At 42.2% G+C, this 13,435-nt stretch overlaps 1 protein-coding gene across 4 annotated transcripts in view; it reads right to left on the reverse strand.

The window, feature by feature from the left end:
* The window catches only part of DROSHA (drosha ribonuclease III), a 102,573-nt gene that overhangs the window by 54,488 nt on the left and 34,650 nt on the right, over nt 1-13,435 (reverse strand). For all 4 annotated transcript variants that reach the window (XM_081131441.1, XM_081131444.1, XM_081131443.1 and 1 more), the window contains 2 exons: nt 12,470-12,544; nt 2,120-2,289 (listed from right to left, as the gene is read on the reverse strand). In XM_081131441.1, the coding sequence (XP_080987567.1) occupies nt 2,120-2,289; nt 12,470-12,544 (245 nt within the window). The remainder of the gene's footprint in view (nt 1-2,119; nt 2,290-12,469; nt 12,545-13,435) is intronic.

Genomic DNA, 13,435 nt, shown 5'->3' on the forward strand with positions numbered 1-13,435 from the left:
ACACACTTCACTAGCCCCTGGCTCACATACTTGTCCTTCAACAATGAGCTGAATGAAGATCATGGTCATGGAGTAAATGTCCTCCATGTCATCGGCTCAGTAACAAGCAATGAGTGAATCTGAAGCACCTGGGGATTTTTTTTTTTTAACTACAGATCTCTAGGCCCCTGGAATATATGGCATTCGTACACTTTCATAAGCTCTCCAACTGATCCTAGGATTTCAGGGAATTTTAACTATGCCATGGAAGAAAGCTCCAGGGAGAAAGTGTTCTCCAAGTGTCCACTGTAAATCATGGGACGCTGAAGTGGACCCACCGAGAGATGAAAAGATGTGTCTGCCACAACCGTCACCCCAGCCCACCTTCTGACCCAGCTATAAACCTGACAGTTGAAATGTGAATTTACACCGCTATTTAAAGAAAAACTAAATTCACGGTCATACTCTCATAGTGCTATGACTCATAGATTTCTTTTGAAGTTACTTTAACAATTATTCATGTGGCTTAATGTAACAGTAAAAACTGCATTTTTTTTAGTTTTAAACAGGTTTTATATTGAAAACCATTTTTATTAAACACTCTAATTTTCAAGATCTGTTTAAAATAATCAGCAGTAGCTGGAATGTTTGGTTTGCAAATAACAACATTTTGTTTGTGCAGATGTCGCTGCCACGGTACAGAAAGTTGGTCCAGAGTTTTTATTTTTATGAATCATGGCTATTAAACAATTTGGCAGCCTTTTTAAAACAACAGCTTTGTTTAAACAGATTACTCTGTTTCTTTACATGGAAATATTTTAATTCTCCATTTCTGGAAAATCTTATCCTGATAAGATGCCAATATAAAACTATTTTATGAAACAATAATGTATTTTGAAGAAAATATAATTTTAATAAATATAATATATAAAACAGCATTTCCTTTATAAGATAAATCTAGTTATCTTTTAATTTTCTCTTTTAATTTTTATATTTTTATTTCAACAATTAATCTTAGAAGCTAATATTTTTTAAAAGATAAGAAACAAAAGAAATGGGAAATATTTGTAATAATTATGGCAAAAGGTCAATAAAAGGATCGACAAAAAAGGACAATACCACAATAGAAAGTTAGTCAAAGGGTATTAATAGGCCATTATCAAAAGAAAATATAAAAGGCCAATAAACATTTAAAATATCGATTTTTTTCTAGAAACTAAAATAAATACAAAACTGAACTAAATAGCACTTTGTCCCTATCAAATTGACAAAGGCATTTTTTGTTAAAATAGTACAACCAATATGAAGAAATGGGCACCCTCATACTCTCATCGTCAGAGTGCTAATTGTACAACCCTTCTGGAAGGTCTCTGCCCTGTGCATCAAAAGCCTTAAAATGCGCATATATTCAGACGACTGATTTCGCTGACAGAACATCTTCCCAAGGAATTAAATGGACAAATACTTGGAGATACATACGTACACATATATACACACATAGACAAATTCAATACAGCGTTGTTTGTTCCAGTGAAAGTCTGGCAGCAACCTAGCTACCCAACAATGACGAGGTAATTTTATAACACAGGGGCCCTTTTTTTTTACCCTCCTAAAGATATTTAAGACTATGGAAAAATGATATTTCTTGGTTGTTTCTGGAGGAGCATGAGAAGGAAAAGGCGTGAATATTTAACAATTAATAAAATAATACTTAATAGTATGATGACAATTTTTTTCCAAAACAATATGAAATATACCTATCCTAAAGAACTGAATAGTATCATCTGTGCAGAATGGAATTTTGGATGATTTTTATTGCCTTCTTTGGGCTGCTTTTGTATTTTCCAAATTTTCTATAGTGAAGACATATTACTTTTATACCTAGAAAAAAACTAGAACTGAACATACCTAAAAACTTCAAAATCCTCCATAAGGCGTAGAATAAATTTACCAGCAAGATGAACTCACTACCAAACATGCCCACACTGTAAGTTTTCATATTGACTAAATAGTTTTAAATCGCTCAAGGGTAAGAAGCAGTGAGCACACAAAGCTTTGGAAGGGTTGTCACGTCTTCCTGGAACGTTCACACCTGGAAAGAAGGCGGCTGGTCTCCGACCGTGTGAGCCCCAGGACCTACCGTGCCGGGGTTGGTGACAATCATGCCTTTGCACTCTTCCGCGTATTTCTGCCACTCGAGCTCCTCCCACTGCAGCATGTTGGCGATCTCCTCCTCGGGCACCAGGGCTTTGCTGCAGCGCAACAAGTAAAGCAGGATCTGGTGCATGGACAGCACTTCCTTCCCTCCATCTTGGGCGGGAGTGGAGAGAAAAGGGGAATATAAGGCTACTCAATGAACAGCCAATCAGCCAAGTGAGGAAACACAAGACAACAGAGACGAAAGAGCGTTCATAAAAAGGTAATTTAGAATTTACATTGTTTAACCAGGTGCCAACTAATCCGAAAGCCGTTTGTTTCACTGATGAACAGTGCTCATAAACCATCTCATTCACTAAAACAGTAAGAACAACATTATAAATGATAAAAAGCTCCATTTGTAAGATGTGAATATAAAAAAGTGTCCACCTAAATAAATTTAAAACCATCTAGCATGAAGAACCACAGTTTTAATATACAGAACTTAAATATTTTCTCATTCCTCCTAGGGTCACAGATGAAAGCCCTGTAGCGGCGATGCTATTGTCTTAAGGAAATTCCAAGCTTGTGAGATGTTCACAGTGTTTTCAATAGCTATTGTCGTGTGATGGTCTAATTTTTTGGTGCTAATGTGCTGCACCTGCCATGATGAACAGAACTGAGGAGGCTGTACTAATATCATGTAGCTCATTATGGATTCAGCACACGGAAAAATACCAAGTATACTGAGGCTTACAGAGCACATATTACCAAATACTGAAGATAAAGACAACAAAGGACATAATTAAAGCACCTTGGAAAAGGCCAATTAATCTGGTACTTGATGAACCAAAGACTCATTTAATGTGGGCATTACTTTCAGGTGCACAGGCTTCTGCCTTCTCTTCAGACTTAGCTTCTTGACCAAGATGTGCAACCACCGTATACCCTTCCTTTGCTCAGGCCCGCCCAAAGGAAGAGCAAGAGCCCGGAGGGTTCAGGGGACAACGGCTACCCTCCCAGGTCACGAGATGTGCTAGAAGCAGCAGGACAGGATTAAACACTTCATGGAGAAATGAGGGAACCAAGGTGGTGGGGACAGGTGGGCACAAACACGAGTGTCCTATTTGTGCTGGAGCAGTTAATGCCACCCAAGGAATTTGGGGTCCCAGAAAATGGAAAAGGTAAAAGGCTTTAACACAAGTTGCTGTGGCTAAGAACCTGGACAAACCCACACATGTGCGAAAGGAGAGCAAATATCAAGGTTTCTTCCTTCCTTCCTTCCTTTCCTTCCTTTCCTTTCTTTCCTTTGTTTCTCTCTCTCTCTCTCTCTCTCTCATCTCAGATGCTACTCTGAAACTAGATGGCATTGCTGCTAGAGCTACTATATGTAGGCATGCATTCATTCGTTACTATAAATATTTGTTCATTAATTCAACAAAGAGTTACTGAGTACCTACTATGAAACAGGCACTACATCTTCCAGATGCTGGAAACACAGTGGCGATCTAAACTGTCAAAGCCCCTTATGTTCCAGTGGAGAAAAAGGGACAATCAACAGCAACTACATAACAGATCAGGTGGAAATGACTGCTATAAAGAAACGACTGGGCAAGGGATTGCAGCTATGCTGAAACGGGTGGTCACGAAAGGTGCATGTGAAGTGGCACCATGTGAGCCGAGATTTGAAAGCAGAGGAGCCCATCATGCAGCAACCTGGGGGAAACAGTCCCGGTCAGACGAAACTGCACAAGTCCACAGGTGCAGTGAGACGGATATGTTCCAGGAACTGCAAAGAGGCCAGTGTGGATGGAGTAAGTGAGGAGAGAGTGAGGCGGCAGGAAAGTCCGAGCCTTACAGAGCACAGGAAGAATTCAAGATTTTATTCTCAGACAGAAGCATGTTTTTCACCATTATGTGCCCTATGACTGGGCCCATATTACAGTCATGGGGGGGAAAAATACAAATTAAACCATAAGGTCTAGGCCCTCATAAAGTACATGGGCTAACAGTGACTCATCACAGTTCCTAGAGGCAACTTTGTAAATAAAATTCTGAAAACAGAGTTCTCTTAACCAAAGACACTGAGCTGCTCTAAAAAAATTGTCGAAGTGACTAAAATGCAAAATACAATCAACCCACATGAGGATGTGTTCTACTACTGATTCAGATTACTGTTCACAGCAGTGAAATTTTTTATGCCTCATTATAAAACATCTGCCGTAGACCCAGGAATCACCTTTGATTAACAAACTTGCATTGTTATAGACCTATTTCCCAGAGTTTGTCTCAAAAGACATTTCAATCTGCCTGCATGTGGTATCTTCCTCAATAAAAGGTTCCCCTTTCTGCAAAGGAGCCCAGCAAACCCATAATGCCTATTTGTCATGTCTACTATCAGTCTGAGCCCACTGTAATCTCTGCTTCTAGGAGCCCTGAGGTGAGCAGGTGGACAAGAGAACTCCAGGGCTGGAATATGCTGACTTACACTGCATGTATACCCATCCAGAACAGCAGGGATAATGGAAACCTAGAGAGCCTTGAGAAGAACAGCCACACTGAATGGACTCACTAGGAACCAAGGAAGGAGTAACATAGTATTTGGCTCATAATCTTGCATTTGGTAAGATTACTGAAGAGTACTGTGGGCCTATGAGGATGCATCAGGAGTCTAGGATACCATCAGAAGTAGCAGAGGGTTGTTTTGCTATAAAGATCAGAAAAAAAGATTAAGATTTTGCCCGGCCGGGCGTGGCTCAGCGGTTGAGCGTCGACCTAGGATCCAGGCGATCGAGGTTCGACTCCCAGTCGGGGCACATGCCCAGGTTGTGGGCTGCAGCCGATCAATGACTCATCATTGATGTTTCTCTCTCTCTCTCTCCCTCTCCTTTCCTCTCTCTGAAATCAATAAAGACATATTTAAAATTAAAAAAAAGATTAAGATTTTATTTGGAGAGTTTGGCACATGGTGGATGGAGCAAGTACAGACAGCTCCAAGTATACGAACCAGCACTAGAATCTTACCACAAGCAGTTACAGATGGCCGAGTTCATGGCACTCCCAATAAAAGTGAAACAGAGCAGGAGCACTGGATTTAAAGCAAAAAAACTGAAAGAGTGACAAGGAGAGGAAAATACTTAAGCCTACAAACCAAGGGTACTGCCCAATGTAGGAAAACACTCGCGAGATAAAGAAAGAAGGCCAGCCCACGCTAACAAGAATGCTTCTACCTAGTCGGGGTGCAACGCTGCCAACGAGCAAGGAGACTTTCACAGCGGCATAGAAACTAGAAATACTTTTCTTAAAAAAACAGACACACCAGGTGCGAAGTTGGTAATGCTGAAAGAGGAAGGGTAAATCCATGTTGAAATCTGCTACATATTTAAAATAGCACCTAAAACCTAAAAAGAGAGATATTGACCACTCTGGAAAAGCAGAAACCCAGGACAGATAACCTAAGGAGGGGGCTGAGGCACTGCTCCAGGGCCAATAACGGGGTGCAATCCTATGGAAACATAAGAAAAGGGAGACAAGACAAGAGAATCCTGCCAGAGCCCATGCAAGGGCTGTAGCCTCATACCCAGCCCAGCAAAAAAGACAGTCATAAATATTTGTGGAATGACTTTCTGGAGCAGATAAATAACATGGCCACTTGCTCACAGACCGCCATGAATTTACTAATGTTAATGAATTGGCTCTTTTGGTTCGTCTGCTTTGCTACATGTTTATGTCAGGGATTTATGGGACTGTGTCACCGACGGCTAAGAAGTCATTTTTATCTCGTTGGCGGAGATGAATGGGACCTGATATAAATGAGAAGTTAGAGCGGGTAGGTGAAGGTTAGCGGGAACTGTGCCAGCACTGGGGCTGGAGCCGCGACAACGGGAAGAACCGGAGTTTGTGTTTCAGGGAATGAATCTGGACAGTCATTAATGAACTGACAGACTTTATAAACTGTTTCTTCGAGACCCAAGCCTCTCCACTTATATTGCTTGATTATTTATACGGATATCTGCAGGGGAGGGCAATTTGTTAGGGAATTTGTGTTAAGAATATGGCTGGTTACACAAGTGTTTCTCAACAGCCTAACACTCAATTTTCAGAAACACAAACATGCCTTCCTCCTTCCCCACACTGAGAAGGGCTGTACGACTACATTACTGTGTCTCCTGTGTGTTTCTGCTGAGACGCCTTTAAACAATCTTCACCGTCGAAAATCTGTACTAACAACGGGTATTTTCTCTAAACTTTTCAAATATAAAGTTCTATTACGATGCTATTTCACTGTTTTTTCAAGCCACACTTGCCTCCCTGGGGATTCTGAGATCCTCTCCCGCCCGCTGGCCCTCTAGCAGCCACACTTGAGAACTACTTCTCCCGAACGGGGCAATTTCCAACAACCAATCTGCTATATAATCGATTTGCAAACTTGATTCAGGATTTCCAAAGCTTCACCAGAGCAATGATATAAGCAATGAATAGGCTGCACTGAAATCGGCCTTCCTGTCTTCCATTACACCGAGCCCCGCCCCAGCTGCAGTGGAAATAAAACCTTAAACTGCCTCTAGGAGAGTTCATTTCAACTGTTTGACTAACTAAAGGTAGGGACAGGGATAGAAAGAAAAACAAAAATTTGAAAAAAATTCTTAAAATCTCAATAAACTCTTTGGTCTATGGTTTGCCTTCTGGTAAACTGACCTCCACTGAATAAGCCTTGGTTTAAACTATAAGCTTAATTTTGGACAAATCTGTATAAAGCAACTAAGACAGCTGTCTTCAAAACAAGTAAACTGGAGAACTGAAGAAAAAGCATGATGCCTGATAAACTTTCAATTAGAGATAATAAGCTGATATAAGTGAAAAGCAAAGAGAGTGAGAGGACCGTGACAAGCCTGACATACGAAAGCTGCATGTTCTCACAGGAGTGCCAGTAAGATGCAAACAGTAACGATGAGATTACTTTCTGCCTATTAGACAAAACTACAGAAGACAAGTACTATTCAGTGTTGGCAGATGTACAGAAAATGGGTGCTGTTAAAAATGTTGGCTACAGCTACAAATTATGTCCTTTTTAGAGAGAACTTGGCCAATATCTTCCCAAATATAAATGTGCATTCTGTCGTAACAAATCATTTCACTTCTAGGACTCTACTTTATAGAAACATTGACATAAATGCAAAAGGACAGATGCACAGGACTACTCCTGAAGTATTTATGCAATAGGGAAAACAGAGATCTCCAAAATATTCTTCAGAGGAACTGTCAAAAAAATAATGTCCATTCACACTATGGAATACTATGTAGGTTTCAAAGAATGAGGCAATAGAGCTGAGTAAAAGGCACGTTGTGTAACATCTTGTATGTTAGCTCACTGAAAAAGAAAAGCAGTATTCTCCCTATACAGGTGGAAACAAATACAAATCAAACCCCTTAGAGCGCCTACTCATTTTCACACGTCTAGAAAGGGGTGTTCATTTCTTACCCATACACCTTTCCATTGTTTGTCCTCTCACACACCCCCACATACCCCAAGTCAATCCAATTAAGGGCAGAGATAACACTTCAATTCTATAAAGAAAAATACGGTCTTTTCAATAAATGGTGCTGGGTCCATAGGATTTCCATGCTCAAACCTGCAAGTTTCTTTAGTATATATATTTTCAAAGGGAAGTCTAATGAAAAAGTAAAGTACACTGTGTTGGAAAATTAAATCAATAGACTTTATTTTTTAATGACAACATAAATGTTATCCCTAAATAGTTATGAAAAACATTTTATGAGAGTAAAAGTCCCACAAAGTAAATACCTGACATAAGATTTTTCTTTAAGATGATTTTAAAACTGTCCACTTTCTCTTAGAGATTTGCTTGGTCATAAAATGCCTAGAGGCAGATAGATACCGAAAGAAAAGCCTTTTCAACATACTCCCTCGAACACCCTTTTCTAATAAGTTCACTGCTAACACTCCACTATAAAATCAAAGATGCATTCACCTGAAAAGAAAAAAGGACTTCTCAATAAAATAAAACCAGATGTACAAAGGGGAAAAGCTTTTGAATACATTTCCAAACAAAATAAACATTAACCATAATACTGAAAACATGAGTAACACTATCCTAAAATAAAAACAAGTCATCGTAACTGAGCGTCTGGACTGAGGAAAAGACAGAATCCTGAGGAAAATCTCAGCTAGAATGAAGACAAGAAACAAAAGCCACCGAGGGATGCATCAGAGCTCGGAGGAAAGGGAGGGCAGCTCAGCAGACAGACAAGGTCCAGGCCCAGGCACCACGTCCGGGGGAGACTAACATGAAGCACGTCCCCTGGATTTGGTCTTTGGGAGGCTGGCTCTGACAGCAGCAGCAGCAGGGTGGGGACAGGGTTAGAGGGGGTGGGGTGCCAAAGCAAAGCCAGCTGTGAAAGGACCAGGGTCTGAGAGACTCTGGGTAACTTCTGAGGCCTGGGGGACAGGGGGCGTGAGGCGTGAGCAGGAGCACAGGGTAAACTCCTGAAACTGCCCACGTGCAGGCCCGGGAAGGGGCTGACATGCTGGAAAGCACCACAGCTGAAACTGTAGACCACAGATTTACCGCAGCAGCCCAATTTTCTTCTCCGTGTCTCTGAGTGGCCCACATACAGGAGAAAAAGGCAAACGGTTGAACTGACAATTCCACGGAAGATGGTGGTCAGCATAAGGTGCCGAGGCCACTACAGCTGAGAGACACAAGTCAGAGCACAGAACTTAATCAAGAAAGCAAAGAAAGGTGACTGTGCCGGGAGACAAGGGAAGGTTCAAGCAGAAGCAGAGAAAATAAGGACATGAGAGGCTGGAAGCACAGGATATCACGGGAAATACTGGTGAATGAGAAACCGAAATGACACCCTGGGGATGAATTCATTCAGGGCGGTGAAGACTTTGGACACAAAAAGATACCCAAAGATTGCATTACAAACCCAACCGTTTTTAAAAACACTAAATATAATGTCATAACTCACAGCTAGACTCTTGAAAAAAAGTTAAAACGCAGTTAAAATACTGCTTAAAAACCGTCATAGGAAAGAAAACAAGATGGCGCGTAGGTAACCGCTGTCCCCACCGCCTCCCGCAACCACATAAAAATCACAACTAAAATACAGAACCACCGTCACTCAGAGCCTCCTGAGATCCAGCTGAACAGAAGCCCCACAACCAGAGACCTGAAGCAGCACCGAGACCCGTAGAAGGGGTGGAGACGCGGGCGGATCGGGGCTGAATCCAGGAGACGCAGCCATGGGCCCACACCTGGTACAGCGGTTTCAACCTGGAAGGACATCTCGGCGGTGGGGGTGTCCTGGAGGAGTCAGAGGTCCCAGCCCCACAGCAGGCCCCCAGCCCAGTGCTCCAGGGCCAGGAAGAGATGTCCCCACAACCCCGGGCTGTGAAACCTGGGGGGCTGTCCCTGAGGGTCACGGAGGCTGCGGGAGCCCAGCAGCTCCTCTCAAAGGGCCCGCACGGACTCACTCGGACGCTCCCTCTGAGCCCAGCGCCGGGCAGCAGCCGGAAAGGACCCGGGACACTCGGGGGGGAACTAACCTGCCTGAGATCCGGGCGAGGGGTAGAGGGCGGCTTCCTCCCAGGCAGAAGGGCTGGCGGAGGCCATGGCTCTTTTGGCGAGTCCTCCCCGCACACAGCCGGCAGGCAGGCACCATATCTGAGTAGCCAGCACCTGACTCACACCTTTGGCCCCGCCCCGTGACTCCCAGAGGCCCCGCCCCTCCCCACCTGCAGCTCATCCAGGCCATTTCCAGGGGCTTTTCTGTGCAAGTGGCCTCTCGAGCCTCATGCTTAGGACTTTCCTAAAATCTCTCAAACAAGCAGCAGCTGCCCCACACGGCTTGATATACAGCCCCAGGCCTGGCACTAGCGGCAGCTGCATTGGCTCATAGCTTGGCCTCTCCTGGACACCGCCAAGCCCAGCACAAGTAGCAGCCAACTATGGTTTGCTGTGTAGCTCATGCTGGGTGGCCCTGGGCAAGGCACTGGCACAAGCTGACTTTGCACCTCCCTGGAGGCCTCAGAGAAAGAGCATCTGGTGGTCAGCCTTGACCACGCTGGATTACAACCATACCACATCCACGAGTGACACACTCAAGGGGTGCACTTGGTGAACACCAGAGCCCCACTGAAGTAAGTACTGCTCCATAGGGGTGTCTCCAGCACAGCAGCTCTTTGGCTGTAGTTGCAGCTGGTCCTCACAGCCGATTGGCCTGGGGGTCAATTCCTCCCAGTGACGCCAACAGCAACCAAGGCTCAACTACAACAGGACAGTGCACACAGCCCACACAGGGGAGCACCTGGAAGGCCCAGATCAGGTGACTGGGGAGGCTGAGCCACTGGACCCTACAGGACCCTACTACACAAAGCCACTCTACAAATTCCAGGAGACACAGCAGCTCCACCTAATACATAGAAACAAACACCTGGAAGCAGCCAAAATGCGGAGGCAAAGAAACATGTCACAAAAGAAAGAACAGAAGAAATCTCTAGAAGAGGAACTAAATGAAATAGATCCAAGCAAGCTAACAGATACAGGGTTCAGAATTTTGGTTATAAGGATGCTTAGGCATATTAGTAAGAGTATTATGAAAACAACTGAGACCATCGATGACACAATAAAGGACCAATTTGAAATGAAGGCTACACGAACTAAAATGAAGAATAAATTACAGGGAATCAACAGTAGAGTAGAGGACGCTGAGAATCAAATCAGCAATTTGGAACATGAGGAAACAAAAAACACCCAACCAGAAGAGCAAAAACAAAAAAGAATCCAGAAATATGAAGATAGGATAAGGAGCCTCTGGGACAATTTCAAGAGGCCCAACATTCATATTATTGGGGTGCCAGAGAAGAAAAGAGAGCAAGAAATTGAAAATCTACTTGAAAAAATAATTACAGAAAACTTCCCCTACCTGGGGAAAGAAATAAACTTACAAGTCCAGGAAGCACAGAGGGTCCCAAACAGGAGGAACCCAAAGAGGCCCACAGCAAGACACATCATAATTAAAATGCCAAAGGTTAAAGACAAACAGAGAATCTTAAAAGCAGCAAGAGAAAAGCAGTTAGTTACCTACAAGGGAGCCCCCATACGACTGTCAGCTGATTTCTCAACAGAAACTTTGCAGGCCAGAAGGGAGTGGCAAGAAATATTCAAAGTGAATCTACAACCAAGATTGCTCTACCCAGCAAAGCTATCATTTAGAACTGAAGGTCAGATAAAGAGCTTCACAGATAAGAAAAAGCTAAAGGAGTTCATCACCACCAGACCAGCACTACAGGAAAAGTTGAAGGGTCTTCTTTAAGAAGAAGCTAAAGAACAAAAGAATCTGACGAGATAAATAGATCCAGAGACATTGATGCAAGTAAGAGACGACCATATTTCAGAGAGAAAGGGGTTGGAGGGTGAAAAGAGATTAAGCAAAGAAGTTATATGCATATATGCATAACCCATGGACACAGACAATAATGAGGTGAAGGCCTGGGGAGGGGGTGGGAGTGAGGTGGAGGGGGTAAATTGGGGTGGAAAAATGGGACACCTGTAATACTCTCAACAATAAAGATAAATTTTTTTTTAAATGTCATATAGTTACTTATGTTTTTTAATTTAGTGAGAAAATAAGTCATTTTTTTTTTCACTATAAAATAAATAAAAGCATATGCCAAAAAATAGAAAAAAACAACTCTAATACCACTACCTTAATATAACTATTATTGCAGTAATTTTTAGCATGGTTATAATCATATCATATATGAAATTTTGGAATCATTATTTTCCAATTAACTCTATGCATTTTTAAGCCACATGCATTTTTCCATATTAATCTTTTTTTTTTAATATATCTTTATTGATTTCAGAGAGAGAAAAGGAGAGGGAGAGAGAGAGAGAAACATCAACGATGAGAGAGTCATTGATCAGCTGCCTCCTGCACACCCCCGACTGGGGTTCGAGCCGGCAACCTGGGCATGTGCCCCCACTGGGAATTGAACCCCGATCGCCCGGATCCTAGGTCATGCTCAACTGCTGAGCCACACCCAGCTGGGCTCCATATTAATCTTAACACATGATATTTTATCAAGTGAAATTTCAAAATTTTTCAAGCAATTCTCCCACTGCTCATCTAATCTGGGGCAACCATGAAGTATGCAGGGGTATACATCAGCGTGTACAATTTCACATTTTTATGCCTGACCTGAGAAGGAGACAATTACCAGTGTCTGTGGTGGGAAAGCTGTCCCTAAAGATTGAAAGGAGAATGGCAGGTGTATTTTCAGATGCACTATCTCAACAGGTCACAGACAAGCCAAAAGATTTACCTGGAAGAAATCTTACAAAGCGTGGCATGAAATGAAATCTTGGGCAGCAGGGAGGACTGTCTTCAAACAAAGGACCTAAAGCAAACAAGTGAAAAGGAAAGAAAATAAATAAAACAGCCTTAGAAAACAAACGCTGCAAACTAATTCCTAAGATTCAGTATAATGACAAACACCACCAGAAGTAGGGATATAAAAAACACACACACCACTCCTCTTCTCAACAGGTACATCAGCCCTGTGGTAACTGCCACAAATGTCCCATGAAGACTGAAGTGAAGAGACCACCCACTGTCAGAAGGCAACAAAAGCCCAAAAATATGTGCTTCACGGTATACAAGGCAAAACTATTTGTAGAAATTCAAAAAATAAACAGATTTTTGTTATAACTGAACTACTGTATGATATAATATGCTTGTGCTTTAATTCTTTTACCTTTTAATCAATACAACTGGGAAAAAAGAGACTAAATACTACTAAAAACTTGGTTTGAAAAGCCATTCATCAATTGACTGTTTAGAAAATAAATAACTGTTCACTGGAATACAGACACCTCCAAAAGAGTAAACCATTATCCAAGGTCCAAGTACCATGTCAAATCGATGTAGCACACAGTGTATGAATTGTGTTTTGAGGATAAAGCAAAGTTCTGTTTTAATAAACTGTTACCTTGGAAGTTGATTACAATAAAGTTCAACAGCTTTAAAATATTAATGAATGAGGTTTCCCCCAATGCACATAAATCAAGGTAATGACTCAGAATAACTGATACCATCTTCTTATATCAGTTAGGTAATGGATAATGGTAATCTTCGGCCATAGACACTGTCAAATTGTATTAAAATAAGACCCACAGAACTTATTCCTGTCAGATGATAGCAAGTGTTCCCATGATTCACACTTTTCCTGGGTATTTCAAAAAATAAGAGAAACTTCAACTATGTTCTCCACCCGCCCCATGTACCACAA

The sequence above is a fragment of the Miniopterus schreibersii genome (genome assembly GCF_964146895.1).
Source record: "Miniopterus schreibersii genome assembly, chromosome: 3".
NCBI lineage: Eukaryota > Metazoa > Chordata > Mammalia > Chiroptera > Miniopteridae > Miniopterus > Miniopterus schreibersii.